The sequence below is a fragment of the Fomitopsis serialis genome, assembly GCF_022376445.1.
Source record: "Fomitopsis serialis strain Sig1Antser10 chromosome Unknown B0H18scaffold_1, whole genome shotgun sequence".
NCBI lineage: Eukaryota > Fungi > Basidiomycota > Agaricomycetes > Polyporales > Fomitopsidaceae > Fomitopsis > Fomitopsis serialis.
In genome coordinates, this window is record NW_025954961.1 from 1,786,498 (window position 1) to 1,810,520 (window position 24,023).

General features: G+C 55.0%; 10 protein-coding genes across 10 annotated transcripts; 9 read left to right on the forward strand and 1 right to left on the reverse strand.

Moving 5' to 3' along the window:
• Nucleotides 1-721: 721 nt before the first annotated feature.
• Nucleotides 722-2,899, forward strand: B0H18DRAFT_1081267 (endoplasmic reticulum protein; the record flags this gene model as incomplete). The annotated part of the gene is made up of 13 exons (XM_048031366.1): nt 722-926; nt 980-1,075; nt 1,127-1,242; nt 1,298-1,420; nt 1,461-1,565; nt 1,642-1,874; nt 1,907-1,983; nt 2,030-2,158; nt 2,211-2,263; nt 2,312-2,396; nt 2,448-2,508; nt 2,562-2,679; nt 2,738-2,899. 13 exons carry the CDS (start codon nt 722-724, stop codon nt 2,897-2,899), a joined length of 1,563 nt encoding a protein of 520 aa, XP_047901531.1.
• A 1,659-nt stretch (nt 2,900-4,558) lies between these two features.
• On the forward strand, nt 4,559-4,981 carry B0H18DRAFT_1112838 (uncharacterized protein; the record flags this gene model as incomplete). The annotated part of the gene is made up of 3 exons (XM_048032875.1): nt 4,559-4,657; nt 4,713-4,784; nt 4,817-4,981. 3 exons carry the CDS (start codon nt 4,559-4,561, stop codon nt 4,979-4,981), a joined length of 336 nt encoding a protein of 111 aa, XP_047901532.1.
• Nucleotides 4,982-5,486: 505 nt separating this feature from the next.
• Nucleotides 5,487-7,285, forward strand: B0H18DRAFT_968422 (cyclin-domain-containing protein). The gene is made up of 3 exons (XM_048043499.1): nt 5,487-6,274; nt 6,310-6,441; nt 6,503-7,285. The coding sequence occupies exons 1-3, from the start codon at nt 5,585-5,587 to the stop codon at nt 7,091-7,093; spliced, it is 1,413 nt and encodes a 470-aa protein (XP_047901533.1). The 5' UTR covers nt 5,487-5,584; the 3' UTR covers nt 7,094-7,285.
• A 474-nt stretch (nt 7,286-7,759) lies between these two features.
• Nucleotides 7,760-9,954, forward strand: B0H18DRAFT_968423 (uncharacterized protein; the record flags this gene model as incomplete). Its single annotated transcript, XM_048043500.1, is given in 6 exon segments — nt 7,760-7,961; nt 7,987-8,093; nt 8,157-8,447; nt 8,483-8,579; nt 8,599-9,437; nt 9,470-9,954. Coding segments are annotated over 6 exon segments (1,830 nt in total), but the record flags the coding sequence as incomplete, so codon positions are not given.
• A 69-nt stretch (nt 9,955-10,023) lies between these two features.
• On the forward strand, nt 10,024-12,414 carry B0H18DRAFT_23835 (uncharacterized protein). The gene is made up of 3 exons (XM_048037246.1): nt 10,024-10,115; nt 10,176-10,586; nt 10,642-12,414. Exons 2-3 carry the CDS (start codon nt 10,184-10,186, stop codon nt 12,234-12,236), a joined length of 1,998 nt encoding a protein of 665 aa, XP_047901535.1. The 5' UTR covers nt 10,024-10,115; nt 10,176-10,183; the 3' UTR covers nt 12,237-12,414.
• Nucleotides 12,415-12,583: 169 nt separating this feature from the next.
• On the reverse strand, nt 12,584-14,297 carry B0H18DRAFT_968430 (WD40-repeat-containing domain protein). The gene is made up of 10 exons (XM_048043501.1): nt 14,195-14,297; nt 13,950-14,142; nt 13,742-13,894; nt 13,559-13,690; nt 13,405-13,504; nt 13,273-13,340; nt 13,038-13,180; nt 12,933-12,986; nt 12,881-12,900; nt 12,584-12,823 (listed from the first exon to the last, which is right to left on the reverse strand). The coding sequence occupies exons 1-10, from the start codon at nt 14,211-14,213 to the stop codon at nt 12,593-12,595; spliced, it is 1,113 nt and encodes a 370-aa protein (XP_047901536.1). The 5' UTR covers nt 14,214-14,297; the 3' UTR covers nt 12,584-12,592.
• Nucleotides 14,298-14,422: 125 nt separating this feature from the next.
• On the forward strand, nt 14,423-16,061 carry B0H18DRAFT_1081270 (uncharacterized protein; the record flags this gene model as incomplete). Its single annotated transcript, XM_048031367.1, has 8 exons — nt 14,423-14,684; nt 14,737-14,765; nt 14,804-14,971; nt 15,027-15,197; nt 15,252-15,494; nt 15,600-15,767; nt 15,842-15,922; nt 15,987-16,061. The coding sequence occupies 8 exons, from the start codon at nt 14,423-14,425 to the stop codon at nt 16,059-16,061; spliced, it is 1,197 nt and encodes a 398-aa protein (XP_047901537.1).
• A 1,217-nt stretch (nt 16,062-17,278) lies between these two features.
• Nucleotides 17,279-18,028, forward strand: B0H18DRAFT_866326 (uncharacterized protein; the record flags this gene model as incomplete). Its single annotated transcript, XM_048039776.1, has 3 exons — nt 17,279-17,362; nt 17,419-17,572; nt 17,619-18,028. 3 exons carry the CDS (start codon nt 17,279-17,281, stop codon nt 18,026-18,028), a joined length of 648 nt encoding a protein of 215 aa, XP_047901538.1.
• A 971-nt stretch (nt 18,029-18,999) lies between these two features.
• B0H18DRAFT_949969 (uncharacterized protein) lies at nt 19,000-20,974 on the forward strand (the record flags this gene model as incomplete). The annotated part of the gene is made up of 9 exons (XM_048041932.1): nt 19,000-19,212; nt 19,329-19,466; nt 19,503-19,686; nt 19,758-19,973; nt 20,001-20,039; nt 20,101-20,148; nt 20,216-20,287; nt 20,340-20,796; nt 20,857-20,974. The coding sequence occupies 9 exons, from the start codon at nt 19,000-19,002 to the stop codon at nt 20,972-20,974; spliced, it is 1,485 nt and encodes a 494-aa protein (XP_047901539.1).
• A 336-nt stretch (nt 20,975-21,310) lies between these two features.
• B0H18DRAFT_968444 (uncharacterized protein) lies at nt 21,311-23,191 on the forward strand (the record flags this gene model as incomplete). The annotated part of the gene is made up of 11 exons (XM_048043502.1): nt 21,311-21,617; nt 21,672-21,787; nt 21,860-22,007; nt 22,064-22,259; nt 22,328-22,350; nt 22,428-22,448; nt 22,499-22,570; nt 22,626-22,870; nt 22,903-22,958; nt 23,008-23,100; nt 23,131-23,191. Coding segments are annotated over exons 1-11 (1,197 nt in total), but the record flags the coding sequence as incomplete, so codon positions are not given.
• Nucleotides 23,192-24,023: the final 832 nt, after the last annotated feature.

Below are 24,023 nucleotides of genomic sequence, written 5' to 3' on the forward strand. Positions count from 1 at the left end.
TCAAGGATCTAGGCCTACCATAGTGGCATTAGAGAATATCGAAATCCAAAGGCCAGGAAAGACTAACTTTGCGGATGTGGCAGCTTGTTGGCGCGTGGGCTTCATGATGCCACCTGTTCTCGGAGTTGGGTTTGTCTCCCCGCATCCGGCTCGTGGTGTTCTTAAACCGTAGGGGTGATCAAAGCGCAAGTCTACTCAAAGCGAATGCTGGCCAAAGCGAGGTCACATAGTGCCACTCACGACGCTTCGATTCGGCTAGTAACACTCTTTCTACTGCCAGTGGTAATGTCGTATGCTACCTATAGCTTCTTCGGGAGGCCGTGCCATAAAAAGCCCAGTTCAATGTGTTAGATCCAACCAAGATCATGCGGTTGTCCGTAGCGAGACTTGTCACGAAGCCACCGAGACCTTCGTGCAACTCGCCGCGATCAAATGCTGACGTTGGTACCTTAAAGCCCGCCTGTTAAGTGTACAGCCTAAGGAAACACATTGCTGCAGTAATCAATTTAGAGGGTGAGCACCGCGAGACGTGTTGTTGTCCCACAGTTCGTGATTTTACAGCAGCTTGCAGTCATGAACGAGGCGAAGTGAACTGAAACGACTAGACCTGCCGAATACGGAATGCGTTGACAGAAGCGCGCCTGTCACGGGACTGACGCGCCGAGCGTCGCAGTGCATCCTGACGGTGGCTGCGTCAACCTCCACGTCGACCTCGCCGGTCATGCTGTGGCTTGTGCTGATTCTACCCATCCCCGCGCTCGCTGGCATCGAGAAGACCCGTGGGGTACCTCCATCTCTCACTTCTCGGTACCAGTCGCCTGGTTCGGACTCGGCCCTGTGGTCGTGCCTCGACGGGTCTAAGTCCATCCCATGGTCTGCCGTGAATGATGATTATTGTGATTGTTCGGATGGGAGCGACGAACCAGGTGTGCACTGGTACTGGCGCTATCCTAATACTTGGCTCACATGAAGTTCTCAGGAACTGGAGCATGCCCTAACAGTCTGTTCTACTGCGTGAACGAGGGCCATATCGGCTCTTTGATTCCCAGCACGCGGGTGGGAGACGGACTGTGTGGTATGTGGTTTTATGAATCACTCATATGTGTGCTAATTGCATTGTTCCAAGAGCCTGAATGCTGTGATGGCTCTGATGAGCAGCTAGGTTTGTGCCCGAACATCTGTAAGGAGGTGGGCGAGGCGTACGAGAAGCAGCAAGAGGCTGAACGGAAGACACGCAGGACGGTACGCAATGTATACCTTTGCGCATGTGCTGCATGTTCTGAACGCACACTGGCAGGGCTCTAAAATCCGCGCTCTGTACATCGCGCATGCCCAGAAGGAGAAGAAGCGCTTGGAAGGTCAGATCGCTTCTTCCGAAGCTGAGGTTGCAGTGAGGGAAAAAGAGGTCGCTCGTCTTAGGGTGAGCCTTTGCTTGAGTTCTGCGAGGGGTCCCTCTGAAGAACGCTATCACAGATATCGCGGATACCGCAGAATCGCTTTCGGAGGCTACTATGCTCCACAAGAAAGAGTCTCGTAGGCCTTTTCACATGCTGTCGTTCGCACTCGTTCAGTTGAACTGTCTGGGTCGCACAGCCCTTTACAAGTCCCTCATCGACATTCTCTCGCTCTTCAATCTCTCAGCGCGAACATAAAAAGCAACTAGAGCGTCAGAAAGCACTTGGGGACATCCTCGACGCCCTCCGAATCGGTTACAACCCGAACTACCAAGACATGGCCGTTCTCGAAGCAGTCCGTGGCTGGGAGGCGCTCGCTGGTCTGCCGCACATCAACGACGTGCGCACGGAGGAGGGCTCTACCGACACTGCAGGCGCCATCGTCCAGCAACAGGAGGAAAAGCTCGAAGACGGGACGTGGTCTGCGGAGATGCTCGAAAAGAGCTTGACAGCTTGCTGAAGAGCGACTACGAGACGCTGCTGATCGAACATGACAAGCATATCGGCGCGCCTGCGCACGGATCCCTATGTGAGTACTCCAAGACTGCCCCTAGCTCAACTCTTACCTTGGCTAGTATTCAACCTGAATGCTTACATACCCGATGCGTTTTTGCCGCAATACTTAGCCTTCCGCGATACGCTGGTATCCTGGCTCGAGACGTTCGGCGTCGCGAAGGGTATCGACGATGAGGCGTCTTCGGTCAGTGCATGCTCGCACGTGTCACCCGTGGTCAATATTAATGTGAGGTCACATAGACACGTCCGCCGCTCGCAAAGCTTACCACGACGCGGAGAACACTCTGATATCAGTACAGAAGGACTCGACAAAGCTCAAATGAGCTTGAGCGTCTCTTGAGCCCGAGTGGTATGGTCTGGAGGGCGAGTGGAAGAAGCTCGACGGCATGTGTCTGACGAAGGACACCGGAGAGTGGGTACCACGATGTACTGACGAAGTTCTCGCATTGACGTCTACTTATCAGGTACACGTATGAGTCTGCCTCTTCGGAGAGGCTAAGCAGAAGCCGAACAAGGGCGGATCATTCCAGAGTTTGGGGTGAGTGTTCGGAGGCAATGTCTCGGTGCCTGCACTCATGCGCGCTGCCATAGCAAATTCACTCATTGGAACAACGCTCCTGGCATCGAGCCAGGCTCGCCCGAGTTCTATACCAAGCAACATTACGAGCGGGGATCCAAATGCTGGAACGGTCCGCATCGTAGTGTCACGGTAAGTTTTCACACGTGTCCGATCTTCGGTAGCTGATGATGGAGGGTTTCCACCTAAGGTTTTAATGAGCTGTGGGACAGAGAATGCACTTCACACAGTGGCGGAACCCGAGAAGTGCGAATATCAGCTCACAATGACGTCCCCTGCGCTTTGCTTGCCCCCGAATGAGAGTGAAGCCTCCGAGATGAGCTGTAGGGCTATGTACTATCATAGCATGTGACATATTAGACTATTCTTGGAGTTCTTGCTATATATAGGAGAGCTTTGGATGCATACTCGTTTTGCTCATTGTGTTGAGTTTGAGGTTATGTTAGCAGTGCTGAACAGGATAAGTTGAGAACCTGCCTGCCTCATTCCTGCATGCCATGGTTTATATACTGTAGTCATAGCTTGCATGAGGAGGCTAATAGAGTCCATGTATACCATGTATGCTAAGATGATGCTGTATACTACTCAGGACTTAAGCATACCCTGTGCTAAACTGGGGCCTTTGCTCTGAGGTTTTGGATGGCATGATTCCAATGTACAATTGGCAAGTAGCATCAAGTTATCAACAGGTTCTTCATTTCCTTATTGATAGATTATATTTTAGGCATGGTATCATTGTGCTGTAGACTTATTTATACACCAAATGCACTGGCGGATTGCATCACATGACCATAGCAAACAAGACAAATATGTACTCAATTGTCTTAATGTGGGTGGTCCACTCCAGTTTGCATTTCATTCCCCCCACCTTCCACCCCACTCAAGTTGTTACTACAGTAGCACAAGCTCCTGAGCAAAGGTGAGCATTTCTGCATGACAACTCCTGGTTACAGCTCCATAGCTGCATGACTGTCACTGATCAGTTGCATGTTGTTGTTTTGTTTTGTCTTACCCTCAGTCACTTCCTCATTCACTGCACTAGCAGATTCTGAAAAAATCTTTCTCAACAGATTGCAGCAACATGCTCAAAGTTGTAACACCTGCACAAGCACAGGCCACACGTACAGCTTGTCTTCAGAAGCTGTTGCTGGCCACCAGCCAACTCCCTTTGCAAGTTCAGTACCCTGGCTAGAGAAGCAAGTCCATTATGGACAGTGCTTGATGCTGAACCAGAGCAAGCGGAGCCCTTCCCACAATTGGATGTGACTCAACAACCTCAACACCACACCCATTATATGCCAATGCAGGAGCCTCCTGATACCCCTGTGAGTCATGATGTTTAATCTCACTGAACCATTCTCAGTGATGGTTATGAAACTCATCAAGATTGAACAAGCAAGTGCAAGCACTTCTCGCTTCTAAGCATGGGAAAAATTCCCCACAAGCAGGTTCATCGACACATGCAAACGAAGAGCCTGAGACGACTCGAACTCAGTCTACGAAGTCAAATAAGGCTGCGAAACAGACCGTATTCGATGGCGTTGTCATTACTATCCCTGCATGGCTCTCCGCGTACAAGCGCAAGCACGGAGCCGTGCTACTCGTCCGCAAGACGTCTCACTCGCGCAATCATCTGTTGACGAAGACGATCGTGGCACTCGTTCTCGAAGTAGCGAAGCCGAATTTGACCAATTGAAGACGCCGCGTCGACTTCGGGTGACATGAGGCACCATCAACTTCGCAGGAACATCGCATTCTGAGAGAACGGCCACAAGCCAGCGCGGAGGACCATGCAAGATCGTCGATCGGTCAAGGCCAACCAGAAACGTTACCGAAACAGAAGGCGTGGAGACGATTGACCGCCTTCTGGAAGCACAGGTTGCACCCGCTGTCATCATCCCTGCATACGCAAAGTCATATGTCGCTCGGACGATAGTCTGCGGTTGATATCTTCGATTGTCACGCCCGCCACACGGACACTGGCGCACGGAGCTCGTGGAGGTCTTATTCCATGCCTCGCTACTCGCGAATAGCCATGTTCAAGGAGCGCTTGGACACTCGTCTCGGTCCTGGCGATCTCAATCGCGGCTTATACAGGCGGCCTAAACCCGTAAGTTGATCCATGGAACCGTATATGACACGTGCTTACAATGCGCACGTTCTAGGTCGGTGGACACATACAGCAAGAGAGGGGAGCGAGCGACGTCATGGACGGGGACGAGAGCAACGTGGATGCCGTAATTCGGGGGAAGACGCTGAAGAGACGCAGAAGCCCGGAGATAGAGCCAGCGGCAATGGGACGGACGACTCGGACGCCGCGACGACGGAGGATATGAGGCCAACGAAGAGACATATCGGTCGTCACGAGCGCGATCTTCGTCCTATATCTCAGGAAGTTGGCGAACGAGGCCCTGGGTCGGACTCGGAAGACTGAACTGTGAAGCACGCGTGCGTGTTCAGTCAATATGTACGTAAGTACATGTCGGCCCCGCTTCATGAGTCACAGTCGATGCTGAGCGGACATGGAGGCAGGACGGAGGCGGAGAAGTCTGTGGAAGTTCCGCGTTCCTTAAAACGGATTACTTGCGCGGCGATACCTCGCGTCCGTTCCGACATGTGGATATAAGGATATTAATCCCGCTGGTCAGTCGCTATAGCCTGATGCCAGGGGTTTTAAACGAGCGCGGTGGATAGCGTACAAGTCATATTGTGTAATGGATGATATATCGGACATTGCCAGATGAGCAGGGATGCAACCGAGATGAAGCTGGAGCGATGTAAGTGAACAGCCGCTTCGCCGGTGGACTGCCAGTGCGCGGATTGCCTCTCGATCACAGCCGCGCGTGCCGCGAGGTCGCGCGTGACCCGTGTCCGTGACGGATGTTGAACGCGTGACATATCGCGGACGTGACATGGCGCGGGGGAGCGCTTGGTGGGACCTTGTTTTTCGTCCTGCGACATATCTTGCCACCGTTTCCTCCTCTGCCTGCCCGCATAGACCGCCTTGTACTCTCCTCGACACTCCAGACGACGGACGATGCTCGCTTTTGCGCCTCCCATGCAGCATTCGGCCCATGCATCCACCGTGACGGCGGTAGATCTGCCGCACCGACCCCAGTCATCCACGGCGGGCACCTCTTCACGTCCTCCGATACGCCCATCACAGCGGAAGCTGCACTCGTCCATCATCATTTCCCACCAACCCGCGTCCTCGTCGTCTCATATTGCCGTGACTGCAGGCTCTGCCAGCAGGTCGGCGCCCCTCGAGGCTCAAGCAACCCATCGCCCGACGCCACAGCGCACCCCTCCATCCCACCCCATCCCTGCCGTCGTGCGGCAGCGCCAGGAGGACGATGACCCGCATACACCGCCGGCCTCCGACTCGGAGGATAATGAGCCTGGGCAGCCGGACGTCTCGGGCGCCGATGTTCATAAGTACGAGCCTGAGACGCTCCTGCGAATGCTGGCAACTGCCTTGCAACGCATAGCCGAGTTGAATGCTAGTATACCTGCAGAATCATACATGCCGCAGCATGGTCACTCGCACTCGCTAGACCATAACAAGGATCACCATCCTCCTATATGGCGGACACTCACCAGCGCGTCTCGTCACTCCCTCTCTACGACTTCCTCCCTTGCATTTCACGCACGAAACGTGCCTACTATTGCCCTCGAGGGGTATCTGAACCGGATACACAAGTATTGCCCAGCTAGCAATGAGGTCTTCGTGTCGTGCTGGTGTACCTAGACCGTATGTCCAAGTTGGCGAAGGAGGCATGCGGGAAGACATTTCCAATCGACATGTACAACATCCACCGCCTTATAATTGCGGGTGTCACGGTAGCCAGCAAGTTCTTCAGTGATGTGTTTTACACAAATTCACGTTACGCCAAGGTGAGCCCCTATTGTTCCACCGTCTAGATATAGGAGGCAGTCCTCATCAGATTTCCAATAGGTCGGTGGTCTGCCTCTGGCTGAGCTCAACCAGCTGGAGTTGCAGTTCCTTCTTCTCAACAACTTCAGCCTCCCGATCTCGTGCGAGGAGATGGAGTACTACACTACCATGGTTGACCTACAGTCGAAGATACCCGAAGGCGTGGACCTCACCCCCTATCTTCCATCATCCTCCTCCGATGTACGGCAACCTGTGAGCCCCATGGAGTTCTTCACCGCCGTCGACGCATACTATGGGCAACATCATTCCATTCGCCCCTCCATTCCTCCCCGCAACTTCGACGATGACGAGTTCAGCCCATACCATTTATCCTCACGGCGGTCTCTGCTCTCGATGTCTGACGCGGCGAGCGAAGCGGGCACGGAGACGGACCTAGATGGTTCGACCGACGACGAGCCGACCATCCGACCGCCACACTCCTCGTCCTCCTCGGAGACGATGAGTCTGCATAGCGCCGCGAGCGGCGACGCCGACTCCATCTTTACCCAAGACAGCGACATGAGTCGGGAGGAGAACGGCGATGTCAGCATGCAGCGGCAGCCGGAGGGGACGCCTGGCAGGGAATACATGATTGTGAGGACTCCGAGTTAATGAATGGGACTTTCTGGGTAGACGGTAGAAGCGGCAGCATAGACTCAAGGGCATCCCGTTTCAGGACTTGTATTACTACTGCATCGTTTGCTTGCACTGATGCCGATATCACACATATTTATATGCAACCGTACAATACAGTATGCCATGTTTACTTTTCCTATCGTGATGCAAAGTGTATGCCAATGCAATATCAAATCGACTAAAACTTTCGTGTGTCTTGGGGCATTGGTTTCAGTCAGTCTCGCAACAAATATGGTCCAGTTGTAGTGTTCGATCGTGAATTGCATTATGTACTGCTGCGGCACCCACACGCGTCTATGTACGTCTGAACACAAGACCGCGATGTGGTTTCAAACGTTCAACGACAAGTGATTCTGCCTCGGTATCACTAGGCTATTGCCATCCCATGCGGACGGCGGTGGCACTGGACGCACGCAAATGTCTATCATTGTTCTCCGAAGGGTTATTGTACTAATAGATCTTGGAGTGCCATAAAAGGGTCTGCAGGCTGAAGTGAGGCCCATTGGTCGACGATCCCATCCATCGCCATCTGTACGCTCTCATTATCGATATCTAGGTCCACTATTCCCAACCACACGCAAGCAGCGAACGATGGCGCGCACCAGGCTTTCGTGATCGCCCAATCCTACCTCACGGTGAGAGGACGGTCGAGCTAGGTACCGTTGCATCGCCGCGTATCATCACCAATGGTGCTACGGGCATCTTTCTCTGGCCGGCGTAGGCCGCTTCATCACCCTGCTCAGGCAGAAGGAGAACGCGGAGGTCGTGCAAGCCGAAATTGAAAGCATCCAAGGCAAGTACGGTCGCGGACCCAGCAGCCCAAGCTTCCCAAACACCCATGTCCGTTCACGGCATCGTTACTGGCACAGCGTGGTGTGTGGACAAGGGCGAGGAGGACTCGGAGGGCCGGCCGTACATAAGCGGCTTAGCGTTCACTTGGTCCGCGTTGCCAGCCGATTCGGGCTTTGGGACGGCGGTGGGTTGTTCAAGCATAGCTCATACATACCGGACTGACCACAATTATTGCAGATATGACGAGGGGATATCCATCATCGACGTCACAAAGCCTGAGTCTCCTGCCTACTGTTTCATCAGGTCAGAACGACGGTGTCGTCCCATCGACGCGCAAGAGTATATGTCCGCCTACGGTCACGCTCCCACAGACGAGCGGAAATTGGAACGCGCTCTACAGATCCTGGCAGATATTCCTCTGGTGACACAGGACATGCTCAACGAGGCGTGGCCAGAGCAGGACCGGAATGAAACCGCGGATACCAACCCTGCTGATGTCGAAGTAGTCGCCACGACTGCGGATGCCGATGAGCCTCAAGTCACGGCGGACGCCCTCATTCCTCTCTCGTTCAGATGTCGTTGGTACCCGCGCTGGACCAGGCTATATCGACTGGCGACACGAGCATGATCGAAAGACTGTTGTCGCAGCTTGACAAGGATCACCAGATTCGTTCGTACCTACGAATCAGAAGCCTTTCCCAAGCAGCGCAGTCTCCTTGCTCGAAGCCTGTTGCTCAATGACGTGCAAGCCGAAGCCGTGGATCTTTCTGGCTTCCATCTGTCTACCGACCAGCTTCTCCAGATCCTGTCCTCCTGCAAGGAGCCAGTGTGCTCCCTGAACCTTTCATTCAATGAATGCATCACATCGGAAACCGTGGCGCAGCTGCTCACGACATCACCATCCCTACGTCGACTCGTTCTCATCGGCTGTACGTCGATCAAGGAGGCCGATCTCTTCGATCTGCTGCGAAACGAGTCCAAGCTGTTCTACAAGCTCGACACTCTCTTGCACCCTTCCTTGCTTGAAATATCCGAGCCTCCGCGCTGGCCCGTGGCCTTCACCTTCGCATCCACATCGCATGCTACGACGGCGCCCAGAATACGCGGCTGCTGCTTGCCTGTCTTCACTCCGACAAGCATTGTGCAGTCTCTTCTTGACTTCGCAGAGGTCATCGCGCAGTCTCCCGCGGCGTTCTTCGCGTCCGACGGCGGCATGGTGGCTCAGGCGGCGTTCACCGCAACGCGGAAACCAGGACAGCCGTTCTCCGAGAGAAGCCTCGCGGCGGCGCCCCTCTTCGGCCTGAAAGCTTTGGCCAAGGGCTCGCACCCCAGCTGGGTATGCATGTATCAATGGGGCCAACTGGAGACCCCGACTGGATGCCAGTACACCTTCAACAGATACAGGAACATCGAGAACATTGACGAAGAAGACGGAGGAGGCACCGATGAAGACCGCCGGCGACCGTCAGTCGAACGCTTCGACCTGCAAGGTTTTCTGGCTGCGCTCGAGAGCGAAGGTCGGCCATCCGTCCGGACGAGTTGGTCGCTAAACTTTCGCAGTTTCTACTGTCCAAGGAAGAGTCCGAGAGACGCACCTCTGAAGCGTCGCGAGCGAGACCTACGTCTTTCATCCCGACGCTACCTGCGAGTGAGGCTGACTTGCAGCAAATGTATAGAGAGATGCAGCAGAGGGAACAAGAGATACAGCAGATGGAACTGCAAAGAATCCGGAATCGAGATAACAAGACAGCCATGTTCATGCCGGGCTATTATATCAGGCAGTTCATGCAGACTGTGGCTACACACGACGCGGAGTATAGGCTTTTTGGCTATTGGGGAGATTCGGAAAAGTGAGGTTGTCGTTGGGTTGTCGTGTAGGCCATAGACGTCTTGCCGGCGAAGAACCGCCATGTACATGCCAGTGATGTATAGTAAGGGTTTCTACAGGTGCAATGTCAACGTTCGTTTGGTCCCTGCGGCAAAAGGCCTGGCCATGGCGACTCGCCCCCGTTTCGACTGTCACGGTCTCGACTGTCTGCATCTAGTGATTGTTTAGTGACGTATGACTATACTGGTGCACGTGTACCACGCGGTACGTACCATTGTGCACCCAAGCCGTCCCAAATGTTTCCTCGACGATAAAAGGCTCTCGCAGGTCCGAGCAGTAGGGCCAGCAGTCGACTTCCCGCTCCATCATATTCCGTAGGTGGGTTGCTCTTTGATAGTTCCACCGCTCGTAGCTAAATTGCTGCCTACACGCGAACAGTCTCCAACATGGGACGAAGACACCAGGCTTTCGTGATCGCGCGAGTCGTACCTCACGGTGCCAAGGATGCCAGTGGTCGATCCAAGTACCGTTGTATCGCAGCATATCATCACCAACAGTGCCACGGACGCCTGGCATTGCAAGGCCTAAGTCGCTTCGTCACCCTACTCAAACAGAAAGAGAATGCCGAGGTAGTCAGAGCTGAGATCCAGAGTATCCAAGGCAAGTACGGTCGATGGACCCAGGAACCCGAGCTGCCCGATGTCCCATGTCCATTCACGGGGTCATTGCTGGGTATGGCGTGGTCCGTAGACAAGGGTGAAGAGGACCCAGAGAGGCCACCGTACATGAGTGGCGTGACGTTTGCCTGGTCAGTGTTGCCAGCCGATAGCGGGCCAAGCTGGGACCGCCGTGAGTCATTCGAACATAGTTCATATGAGACGAAACTGAACACTCTCCGCTGCAGGGGAAGACGACGGAATATCCATCATAGACGTAACAGAGCCTGAGTCCCCCGCCTATTGTCTCATTCGGGCAGAAGGGCGCCGGCATCCTGTCGACGCGCAAGGTTATTTGCGCTACTACAATCACGAGAGAAACTCGGGTATCCTTCCGCATACCTTGGACGACATCCCACTGGTGACACAGGACGTGCTCGACGAGGTATGGCCAATACAGGACAAGGAGCAAGGCATGGACGCCAAATCTACGGAGACCGAAGAGGGCTGCACACCTGCGGATGCCGGGGACCCTGAAGCCTCCATGGTGGACGCCCTCATACCCTCCCTCGCTCAGATGTTATTGAGGCCCGCACTGGACCAGGCTATGTCCAGTGGATATACGAGTAACATCGAGAGATTGTTGTCGCAGCCCGAGAAGGCTCACCAGATCCGTTCATATCTTCGACACCAGAAACCCATCCCGAGCAATGCAGTCTCTCTGCTGGAAGCCTTGTTAGCCGATGAACAAGGTGAAGCAGTAGATCTGTCTGGCTTCGACCTGTCCACGAACCAACTTCTTCAAGTTCTGTCCTCTCGCAAGGGCGCAGTACAAGCTCTCAACCTTTCGTTCAATGAGTGCATCACATCGGAATCCATATCACATCTACTCACGACCTTTCCAACCCTGCGCCGACTCGTCCTCATCGGCTGCCAGTCAATCAAGGAGGCTGATCTCTTCGATCTCCTACGGAACAAGCCCAAACTGTTTTACAATCTGGATACCCTCCTGCATCCTTCCTTGCTCGATGTCTATGAGCCCCCGCGCTGGCCCGTCGCCTTTACCTTTGTGTGCACATCGCTAGCCACCATGGCGCCGAGGATGCGCGGCTGCTGCTTGCCTGTCTTCACTCCGACGAGTTTATTGCAGTCTCTCCTCGACTTGGTGGAGATCGCCGCGCGGTGTCCCCCAGTGTACGTCTCGTCCGATGGTGGAGTGGCAGCTCAGGCAGTGTTCACCGCAACGCGGAAACCGGGGCAGCCGTTCTCTGAGAGAACCCTTGCGGCTGCACCCCTGTTCGGCTTGGATGCCTTTAACGCCCTAGGCTCGCACCCGAGGTGGACATGTATCTATCAATGGGGCGACCTGTTAGATGCGACGGGCTGCCAGTATACCTTCATCAGGTATAGGAGCATTGACGACATTGTCAACAAAGACGGAGACACGAAGGCACAACGTACCGATGAAGATCAATCACCAGTCAAATGTTACGACCTGCCTGGCTTTCTGGCTGCACTCCAGACCGAAGGGCGCCCGCCCGCCCCCGACAATCTGGTTGCTAAGCTGTCCCAGTTCTTACTGTCCAAGGAGGAATCCGAAAGACGCAGCGCTGAAGCGCCAAGGCAGACACGGGTGCCCGTACCAAATCTTGTAGGCACTCCGGAAGAACGAATGTTGCAGATGTATGCCCAGGGGCTAGAGACGGAACGGCAAATGCTCCACATTCGAGAGGACAAGACGGTTGCATTCATGTCTGACGATGAAGTCAAGCGAATCATGGGAACTATGGCTATATCTGACATGGAGTATAGGCTTTTCGGCAATTGGGGAGATTCGAAGTGAGGGTATCATCTATGCCATGTACTTACACATACGGCGATGAGAATCGTGTTGTACAATAGGTCTCAGCAAGTGTAATGCTAGTGATCGCTCCGGGAAAACTACTTACATCATGATACAAAGTCACCAGAGCGCTCATGAACTACACTCATAGTCCATCGACATCGTCGTCTATCATGACCTTCATCCTCCAACCGTGATCATCATCATCGGGCTCCTCGATCGCCCACACGATGTCTTCGTCGTCATCAGCAATACGCTGTGTATGTGTATGTTCCTCAGGTTTGCTCGACGGATCCTCCATTAGGCCATCGATGTCCACTTCCTCGTCTTCGGCCTTCTGCTTGCGAAGGGCAATCTCACTTTCGTCTTCCTATCGTACAAACGGCTTTGGTTACGTATGCTCGCATCCACGGGCGTGAGAATGGACATACGATGTCAAACTCATCCTCCTTCTCTTCATACTCCACGTTCTCATCGACTTCTTCAAACCGCCTGCGAATGCGCCCCACCGTCTGGGGTAGGACAATGCCACACAAGGATGTTTCCGACATTGGTAGTGATACAATGGCGGCTTTCTTGGGATGCCACTGAATTCCGCCGTCAATATCGGGACGGCGAGCTGAACTGACACGTGTACTACTTACGTGGACATGAAGCAACGGTTCTGGTCCGCCATCGAGAGCCGTCGCAAATGACCCTCGTTTGCAAGGTCCCATATGTAGATCTTGTGCGACGCATTATCAGCCGCGCCTACATGCTTTCGTCAGATTACCACCGTCAGTCACACGACGGATATCTCACCTCCTGCTAACCATTCGCCATCGGGGCTGTAAGCCATAGCATGCCATGCATTCTTGTTAATGGGATCATTGAAACGGTATGTTGGCTCGAGCTCTTGTTCGATATACTCGCCTTCAGCGGCCGAGGCAGTGTACACGGGCAAGCTGAATTGCTTAAACACGATCAGATGAGTTGGTGACTAACCGTCTACGGAATGATTTCAGCCGTACATTCATCTGCATAGCGACTGACCTACCGACCACCTTTGGCGAAGTCCAGACCCCTGATGATGCCTGCTCCTGAGACTTTATGCCTTGCGATCATCTACGTAGAATGTGATGACCGAGATCAGCGTACTGCATGATGCACTGCACGGAAGAGAACCTACAGTTTTCGTCCGCGTGTTGAATACCAGGACAGAACCCGCAGAGGTGCCGGCGAAGACATACCGGCCTGTGGGGTCGAAGCGCACAACAGTCATCGCCGACCTAACGATAACTTTAGTATTCACAACGACCCCAAGTGATCGGTATCGCGCGCACCGTGCTCTGCTTCCCTGTCCTTCATCTTCGCTCCCCTCTTGGATTTCACATAACTCTACGCGACTGCGATATTGTTTCCGCAGGTCGACAAGGTACGCATCGCCAGGACTGAGCAGAACCACTACTATCTGACTGGCCACATGATTAGCGACTTTGCATACGTGACACTCATCCATAGCTCACCTGTTTCGCGGGTGGAACGAAGCAGACACGACGGGTGCGTCGAATCTAACAGTAGCTCGCCTGCGTATGGGGTCTGTATCCGACGCAAGGTCCCATATAATCACATTCCAGTCTTTCGACGAGGTCAGTACATATCGCGAGTTACGTGACCAGCTGGACAGAGCCTTGTGAGACTCACAACTCGAAGCACGAATTCGCGGCCACGCACTCGACGCTTGTCACAGCCTTGACATGTCCCTCCAGCCAGCGAATTGGTGCCTTCGTGTCTAGGTCCCAGATAACTGCTGACCCATCTGGCCTTCCGCCTGCTACATAGTAGCCCGAAGGGTCGAATTTTGCGAAGGAGGCACCAGAGTTCAGAGAGGTTTGGACGGCAGTGGGATAGCTGATTGTAAACGGATCTGCAGGGAAATATATGAATATGCAAACGAGGTGAGCCTATAATCCGCATACCTGAAAGTATCCCATTCATCGTATTGACGCAGCTGCCCTAACAAATGAATACGACAACGGCGGAGACAAGGCGGAGGAGACTGAGACGGAGCTGTGAAGTATAGATGGGCGTCTACGCGTCGCGCCCACGAGCGCCAGACGTTTTCACGCGCCTCAGGCGGCGGCTGGGCGCAAATATTGTCAGATCTGCGTCTTGTCTGCGTCCATCCATCTCTTCAAACTCAGAACATGGAAAGCTCAGTCGCCTTACATCAAAAGCTCGACATCCCCTCCGAATTCCGGAATTACAACACAATAACTGAAAGCGATGTCATAGTTCGGCTGGAGGAGTGGCGGCGGCAAGCCCACAAGGTGCTCGGAGAGCTGTATGAGCAGCTGAAGCAGCGGGAATCTCTATCACGGAGTGAGAAGGCTGAGATAATTGCGGCGGTCGCTCCATTTGATGGTGAAGGATCGTGGTCTCTGGAGATCTCACGGGTGCAAGCGCAAGGTACACAGTGTATCCACCGACTCTGTATCAACTGCACTGACAATGATACCAGAGATATTGCGCCCGTACTCGGAACCAGAGGTTGCACTATTGAAGTGCTTCTAGTTCAACATGTCAAGCCGACATTCCAAGCCAGTCCGCATCCGATGCTGAACACAGCGACTGGGCGGACCCTGCCTAGGGCAGCGGGAGGGCCTGATGCCGTATTGGATCATTTTGATGGTCAGACTTGGAAGGATCGTCCGGGGATGATCGACCTACTAGCCTGGTGTGTGCGGCATTGCGAGGTGAGGCTGGAAAGTTGCCCGCTGACTTTCATGAACTCAAATTATATGGCTTCAGAGCGTTGCATACGAGAAGTTATGGCACCTCCTCATCCCACCAGTGATGACACTACTAGACGACTACGAAACTTTCTACAGGCTACGTGGAGTCAATGTCGCGTCGGACATGATCCAGCGGGTCCCAGCAGATCTCCTTCGCCGCACTGGCGTGGACGGTCTTCTCTTCACGGTGTGCTGTTCCTAACAATCAGCATCAATGAGGGGGCTCACAACGTCCTTCCAGTCACTTAAAAAATGCCTCGCATTCCTTCAGAATCCCGAGACATCTGAGCTAATCCGCGCCGCCGTGCCAACATCCGTTTCTCTCGTGCTCCACACCACACCGCCCGGCTCCGCTAAGCGATTCGATCAGCTATGCGAGGTTCTCGGCGATGGCATCATTGGCAGCATCTGGTTCTACGCCATGCACGAGCAGGACGCGATCGAGGCTACCATAGACGTCCTGCCGGCATCGTGCACGCGCTGGGTATCGGCACCGCACGGTATCTGAAGGTCAGTCTCCCTTCGTGCGACGATTCTCCTGCCGTTAACCTTTTCGCTCGCTACCTGCGCACGGGCACCCCGGACCTAGGCGATCGTCCCGCAGCTCGTGTTCCCGCTCATGCCCGTGCCTGAGAACGCGGCTCACCCGCGGCTCCAGCTGAGCTCCCTTCGTGCGCTTGCGGTAGTCATCAGGACGTGCGCACCGCGCATGCACAAATGGAAGGGTCAGATCCTGGAAGGCACCCTGAAATGCTGGGTAGCATCGGTTGACAAAGGTAGCGATGATGATCGTGAGTGCTACGCTTGTCAATCCGGGTTAGCTTGCCTGAGCACCGAGATCCGGTAGCGACAAGGATGCTACGGGGTGCGATCAAGGAGGTGTGCGACGCATTGGTCGTTGCATGTCCGTCGGTGATAGAGGCGAGTTCTCATGCCTCCTCGTCATCGAAAGCTCCGAACCTTACATACCAACTAGGTCGAGTACGCCCGGTTACTACAGGCTGACCGACAAATGTTTGAGCCCCTCGTTGAGACGTCTGTCAAGGCATGAACAAGATACTGCGAAGGTTCGGCGTTCATCCAACGGGTGGTAGAGCGCAACCTCGGCGAATCAATCTGACAGGCCCGTCCAGCCTTTCAAGCTTGATATCCGAGGATTGTCCCGCACCAGACCGACTACACCAGTTGGCTACTGTTGCTACCGTTGCTCACCGCCGCTATGCCATTGGTGTAGGTTGCTGTGGTACTGTACCGGGAACGGTGGATGACTGTAGCCTGTGCAGCGGCGGACCAACGGGCCACCAAGAGGGGAGGGGGTGCCGTAACTGACATGGAAATCAGGTGAGAGTGTACAGGGAGCGGTGCGTCAGAATCCAAGAAGCACGCAAAGGCCAGACCTTTGTCTATCGCAGAGCTTCTCGACGTCTATACATTGTGGCGTATTCCCAGAAGCTTAGCAATCTACCAGACGACTGGACGTGGTCCGACGGAGGGTAGACTAGGATGGTAAGTAGGGGAGCGAGTATGCCTCTCAAACCTTCGTCGAGAGTCACAGACAGTTCAATTGCACGTATTTGCGTATTTCGAGAGAGCGCCGTCGACTCAGAGACTCAGATGACCGTACAGTACTGTATTACTCCACTTCGAGGACCCTCGCTCTGGTGGGATTCCACCCCGGTCCACGCACCTGCTTCCAGTCCGCTTCCCCGGAGTCACTTATACGAGGGCCTTCGATCCGAGATGTCAAACTGCGGAAACCGTGTATGCATGCCAAAACAAGGTTCCTTTGTCCGCTTGCGCGCCGACTTCGGACGTCCGGACGTGCTAGCCAGGCTAAGGCTTATAGGCTGCTAAGCCAGCCTCGGGTCACGGGGTAGACGCAGTGCTACTACATGGACCACACTTTAGTCCATACGATGCCCGCAGTGACGTTGGCCCGAGATGCCCTTGCGCAAATCAATTCCCTGCAAGCCTGGCCACAGCGCGACCAGCCGAGCGCACCTGCAGCGGGCGATGTTACGACACGGAGGACGGAGACGAAGCTTGCAGGCGTGGCTGCATGGGCGCCTGTGGACAGCGCCGGGGCGACCCGGAGCCCGCCCTGCCACATCGGGGGAGCCTGTGAGCGGTGCCGATCCGGACCGGGGGTAGCCGAGGGTGGCTAAATGAGTGATTGCAGGAGTTGCATCCGCTGAAAGCTGCACGCTCTCTTGTGGCGGTACATCTCCCCTCTCCCCACCATCTCCTCCCCCGCCCCCGCATCCCAACATGAGCGTGTCCGTCGACGACCTCGTAGCCTCGTTCAACTCAAATCACATCGGCCAGGAGGCCATCGACCTTGCCAATCTGCAGGTATGTCTCACATCTGAGCGTAACATGGAAGCACGCCTCTGAGCAGGATTGTCCAGGCACAACTCGCGCAGGCTCTCCGAAACCAAATGTCCTCGAGCGCACAGCCCATTCAGCGGCGCGCGTATGCGCCGTCCAACACACCTCTCGCGCGCACACCGTCGTCCAGCATGTGCTGGGAGCCCAGCGACTTCGCGCGCGGGCGAAGTTCCAGTCCGCAAGTGGTACCCAACTGCGGGTGGTCGATGAAAACAACAAGATGTGGACGCGATGGATGAGGACGAGCGCATGGTAGAGGATATGCTCTTCACCTCCCCCGCAAACAACAGCTTCGCCCACTCCCACCTATCTTCCTCACCCGCAACATACTCTGGGATGCTCTCGCGGCGGCCGAGCGTGCCGCACGTATCAAGCGCGCTCGATATGGCTCCAACTGAGCTGCCAACGCCCAACACGTCGCACTTCACAACGACAGACCCGTTCTTCATGGCCCAGGTGCAAGCTACCCAGGCACCGACTCAGTCGTTTTTCGCGCACGCAGGGCGCCCCTCCGCGCACTCTCCGTTCATCCTCCAGTCGAGCTTCAGCCAACACGCCCACCACCCTGTCGCGTCCGAGGTTGACCCGGCGCACATGTTCGCGTCCCCACCAGCTGCATTCAGCTGCTAATCGGGTCCGGGGTTATCTCTAACCTCTACTGTGCCAAGCCTCGCCCTTGTGCAGTCCCAGGGGCCTTCGCTCCTCTCGCCATATATCGCATGACGCCGCATTGTCTACGCATTAAATCCTGATACCACCTGACACAACACCAACATCATCGTCCCCTTGCATCCAGACCCCCGCAATTCCTCGTTTACGGGATATGCCTGGCTGTACATTACGATCTTATCAACACGCGCATACGGTGTCGCCGCCTTCACCGCCTCCGCTTCCGGTCCGGTCCTGGACGATGACTTACCTTAGCGACAAAACTACATGGACTCGTGTATCATCGCCGCGATCTTCATATTTATCTTCTCCCCGCTCTGTCATCTCTACACATCCGCCGTTACATTCTAGATACTGTACTCCTCAGCTACGTCCCCATCTTCTGTGCAGTATAATTGTTGTGTTTCTCGTTATGGGCGTTTGCTGGCGGATTCCGTGATGTGCTTATAAGAATAATGTGTACTATCTCCTGTTCTCCGTGGTAACCGCTGCAACCCGTGCGATGACGCAGTGCGCTGACGGATTTTACATATGAACAGGTAGGCCCTCATAGGCTTTCGTGCATGCTCACAATATTGCTTCAGAGACGATGCATCTCCTCGCGGACTGCACGCGCCGTCCGTACTCAGCATTGCTCATGTCTAGGCCTGGTATGCATATGGGAGCATCTACGCGAGCGGTTCGCACCGTGTACCGAGAGCAGATAAAGGCGCAGAAGATGCGGGGTAACGTGCAGCCCGGCCAGAACTCGAACAGGTGGCTTCCAGACTCCCTATCCTATATTCTATCACTGCAATGCCATTTACGTCAGGGAAGATAAGCCTGCGAAGCTCGCACAGAGGGTCCTCATATGGGGACTCGGGTATGCAAATGCTTGTGGGCAGACCACCTTGATCCCTGCACCCGTCCCTTCTCTCAGCTGCTGGACCGCGATGGCTACGCCGGGTTTCTCGATATTTGGAGTAGAGGCAGATTGGAAAGTGGTGGGAGCTTGTATGGTGGCCGGTATAGCGGTCGCCGCGTTGTGTCTTGCAGGATCGGTGTACCGGTCCTGCGTTGATCAGTCTGATCATCGCAAGCGGGACGGAGGGGAGACGGTCGGCAAGAACGGAAGGGGACCGCGAGCCAGGATCGCGAACCCGGAGGTGAGTCTAGTGAAGCGTGAGCTTACTCAGAAGGGATAACATTGTATAGAATGGCCGCCAGTCGCGTTCGACTACCCGTCCGTTGATCCGTTCAAGATGATATAATGAATGTAAAGCCCATACCCTACCGGCCCTTCAAATGGGGTGAATACCAGTACGCCGATCCTTCACGATCGTACCTCATACATGCTACCTACTCCCACTGCAGTGTCACGATGGGCATCCGGAGCATGCCCTGGGATGAGTGGGTCGAGGTACGTTCCGTCCTGATCTGCGCCGCCCGCCTCAAGCTGAGCCTAGGCCCTTCTCCCTTTCATTGCCCGACCTCCACAACCCCGGACTTCCGTGCCTTAGCTGATCAGCAATTCTACGAATACCACAAGATCACCGAGTTCCGCATCCGGACGCGCCCCAATCGTGTGATCATGTACCATCCTCCCCAGGCTGGGATTGTCGGCTCCGCCCGGCCTGCAGGTGCGTCTCTTCGTCGTACCCCGAAGTGGCGGAACGCACATTGACGTCGCGCTCCTGTGAATGCTTGATAGCGGAGGAACTGATCCAGGAGCTTGCCGAGTTCCTCGTCCGAAGGTACCCCGCTTTGTACTCTATCGCCCGGTATGAGAAGGGTGAGCGGGGCACGGGTGGGTGGCACGGAGCGGGTCAAGTCAAGACGATCACGATTGTACCGCTTCAGGTCACGTACGATCTTGGACCGAGGATCCTTGAAGGTGGCGAATCTGCTGTTGGTGCTACCTCGTTGCGTAAGGACGTGATAGGCTGAATGACAGATTGTAGAGTGCAGGAGGATTGGGCGATCATGTTGGAGGGTGCGTTCGAGGCTGGTTTCACATGTTGGTCAACAATTGACCACAGTCCTATTTTCTACAGGCACTGATGGGCGGTATTGGCTACAGGCCGGTGCTGTTTGCAAGCCCGGTACGTCTTGATGATGCGAGGCCAATCCGTTGAATATAGTCAGGCTAATCAAGCTGAACGCGCTTAGGATTCTGGAGACTCCAGGACAAGCTTGGTATGCCCCTGGAAGAAATTCACTTGTCCGGGAACGTACCACAGTGTGAGTATTGCGCTTCTCGTCACCTGACCTTCAATTACCCTCTGTTGCCCAGACAAGAGCAAGCTGCATCTCAGTATGGCCCGGTTCTTCCGCCGCATGGCCGTGGACAAACCCGTCACCCGCAACAATTATTTCTTCCAAGTCGTCAAGCAACCAGAGCTACAATCGCAAGATGAGCCCGCGGTGCACGTCGACCCGACGGAAATCTCCTGGTCGCGCACGATGCATGGCTTCGAAGACAAGAAAGACTTCGAGCGCGCGGCGCTGATCCGCGAGGAGAAGGAAACTGTGACAGAGAACGTCGCCGAGCACCAGTCTACAGAACCGCTCGACCCGACGACGGTCTTTCTGCGGACGGAAAGGCAGACGCTGCGCAGACTGCCCAAGACGGGCGCGATCGTCTTCACGATTCGCGTCTACCAAACGCGGGTGACTGACCTGGCCAAGGAGCCGGGTGTACCTGGGCGGCTGGCAAGCTCGATAAGAGGCTGGTCGGAGGACGTGGCGCAGTGCGTGCATTGGATGATCATTCGTCCTGCGATTTGTCTGACAGGATACTATATCTGCAGATACAAGGATCTGTTCGCGTACAAAGATATATTGCAGTATCTCGACGCGCAGCATGCAGATCAGCTGGAGAAAGGACTCACCAGTCCGGAGGCCCGCAGCTCTGCGTATCCATTCTGATGGCCATCTGCCACAGCTTCACATTCGCCGATTATCCATTTGTGCAAGGTTGTATAGATGGAGTCTCGGCGGGGTATACTGCATAACCAACTTGAAATGTACAAGCATTGTACTTCTGTAGGACAGACCTGTCATCCATCATTACTGTACAGTGTATGTACATCTTACCGGCATCTGTACGCGCCTTTGTATTTGAATAGCGTCCAAATAACGTCACTGAAAGAACGACGCCGCTACTTATACAGACGCCCCACAGAGATTGATGCGATCGACCCGGAGGTCCGCCGCGGTATCTCCGTCCCGCCGGTGGGCCTTCTTGAATTCCTCGCGCGAGTTTCCTTCGCGGCCCTGCCGCCCAGAGACTGAGTCATCTCTGTAGATAACCAGAAAAACAGGGATGCCTCCATCGTGCCCTCCTCACCACTGAATTTCCGGAACCCTGTTGGTCCCGGTCAATCTGAACGCACCACTCGCATAATGTTCCCCCTCTTTCGTTTCGATGCCCTTCCGATCGCTGTTGCCCTGCTAGCGCTGGTAGGACTCGGTGTATACAAGTTGAGACAACGATCCTCGCGCGTCCATTCGCCGAATCGCGGTCAAGCAGGTGTTGGAAAGGCCCGTACGCAGGACAGGGAACCCGGAGGTGAGGGCGAGCCGACTGTTATGTTCTGTCTCGCTGAAAACGTTCCCTACGCAGTATGGGAACCTGCAGTGTTTGATTACCCTCAGGTCGAGCCATGCACCGATGACCTGAACACGATCAAGCCGATCCCATATCGGCCCTTCCGATGGGGAGAATACCAGTACGCTCCAGTTCTAGTAGATGTGTTCCTGTATCAGGGAAGCTGAGAGCCTTCATCGATATCAGTGTCACATGGGCATAAGAACATGTCCTGGAACGAATGGATAGAGATCGACCAGAACTTCGTGGCTCACCACCGGTTGAGGGAGCATCGCATTCGTACGCGCGGCGAGCGGGTGGTCAGAGTACACGATGCCCAGCCTGGGGTGGTTAGTTCAGGCCGCGATGCAGGTACGCTGCGCGGTGCGTGGTCCTCGTCAAGCACTTACACTGCAGTCATGCGGCAGCTCGCGAACTCGTCTACGAGCTCGCCGAGTATTGTCAAGACGATACCCGAATTTTTACCATGTCACACGAAGGGCACGAGCGAAAGGGCGGCTTTAGTTGGTACGGCGAAGGCCAGATCCAAACGATCACAGTCGTGCCGCTGCAAGTCACATACGATCTGGAGAAAGAGGACGCGATGACACTTTCCGCCCTGCTGTAGTATGGGTAATGCTTGATTGCCCGTACCACCCACCACCGATCTGACACCACACTCAGAATCCAAGAGGATCTGGCATCATGATCGAAGGTTCGCGCTGAGTCTGCTACATAGGGGACATCGACATGACACCTCCCACAGGCAGCGACGGTCGGTATTACTTGCAGCAGGAGCGATCATCATCCCTGGTAGGCTCGCCCCTTCCTAGCATAAAGCCCTCGCCTGATCACCCTTGAAGGGTCCTGGAGGCTGAGCGACAAGATCGGGATGCCGCTAGACGAGATTCACGTCACCGGGCACGTCCCACAGTGTAAGTCAACCACACCACTGCAACCGCACCTCTCACCACGTCGCCTCGCCTACAGACCAAAGCAAGCTGCACCTCAGCATGTCGCGCTTCTTCCGGCGGCTCGCGCTCGACAAGCCCGTCGTCCGGAACAACTACTCCTTCCAGCTCGTCGGCCTCCCCCCCTGCCCGGACCCCGAGGTCGTGCTCGACCCGACGGAGCTCGCGTGGTGCCGCACGGTCCACGGCGACGAGGACCGCGACGACTTCGAGCGGCGGCAGAGCTCCGTCGCGCCCCCCGCGGAGGCGGCGGGCACCGCGCCCGTGACCCACGCGAGGTGTACCTGCGGTCGGAGAGGCAGACGTTGAGGCGGCTCCCGCGGACGGGTGCGATCGCGTTCACGATCCGGGTGTACCAGACCCCGGTGGTGGACCTGCGAGGAGCCGGGCGTGCCGGGGAGGCTGGCGAGCGCGGCGAGGGGGTGGTCGGAGGACGTTGCGCAGTGCGTGTTATTTGCCTTTGGTGCGGAGCTTGCGGGGGTGCTGATGGTTGGGTGATGCTCGCAGGTATAAGGGATTGAGAGGTATAAGGACGTCTTGCCGTACCTGGATGAGCGCCATAAAGAGCAGGTGGAGGCGGGACTTGTCAGGAAGACGAGCGTCGTCTTCCTACCCGTTCTAACGACGACGAACGTAGTTTATCTTTCAGTTTATTGACGCACGGTGTTTTCAAACGTACGCTGACCGCACCGGTACATCCCGATGAGTCAATGAATGTTTAGGTTAGTTTTGACGTCACAAGCACGACCAACAGAATCGAACGTTTAAACCTCGGCCTTCTTCAGGGCCTGCGTAGCTTTGCCGTAAGCGTAAGATGCGCAGCATGATAAGCTTTACTTACGCGTACGGAAGCTCGTCAATTGAGCTTACATGCAGCTCGGAGAGTCCACTTCAGTTGCGTAACGAAACGGACGACCTGTACATGATCGCATTGAATCTCCATTCATCTACCCAGTCGGGTATTTGCCCGAGACTAGAATGCGATGACGACATGGCAGCGCATGGCTATGGTCGAGGACGAACCCGGAACCGTTGCATGGATGTGTGCAATAGCGGCACGACGCCGTAAGACGATACGCGGTGGAAGGTTGAATGGGACCTCGACGTCTGCAGCCGGCGGGAGTGAGACTGCGAGGGGAATGGAATATCCTTCGGCGCACCTTGCGTGTTCTCCGCCATCGATTTATTTAGTACTTTCAAAAAGACGTTGCGAGGCAACGACCAAAGTTAAAGCTAAGAATAGCCTTCCAGACCCTGTGAGACACCTGCCGCGGGGCGGAGAACGGTGGTCAGTGGGAGGCGGTAGAGACACCGCTGTATTGAGACCACAGATAGCTATCATTTCAATGCGGTCGTCGCCGCGAATGTCAACGAATATGTGATTAGAAGGTTCGGAGCAAGGACGCACCATTCAACT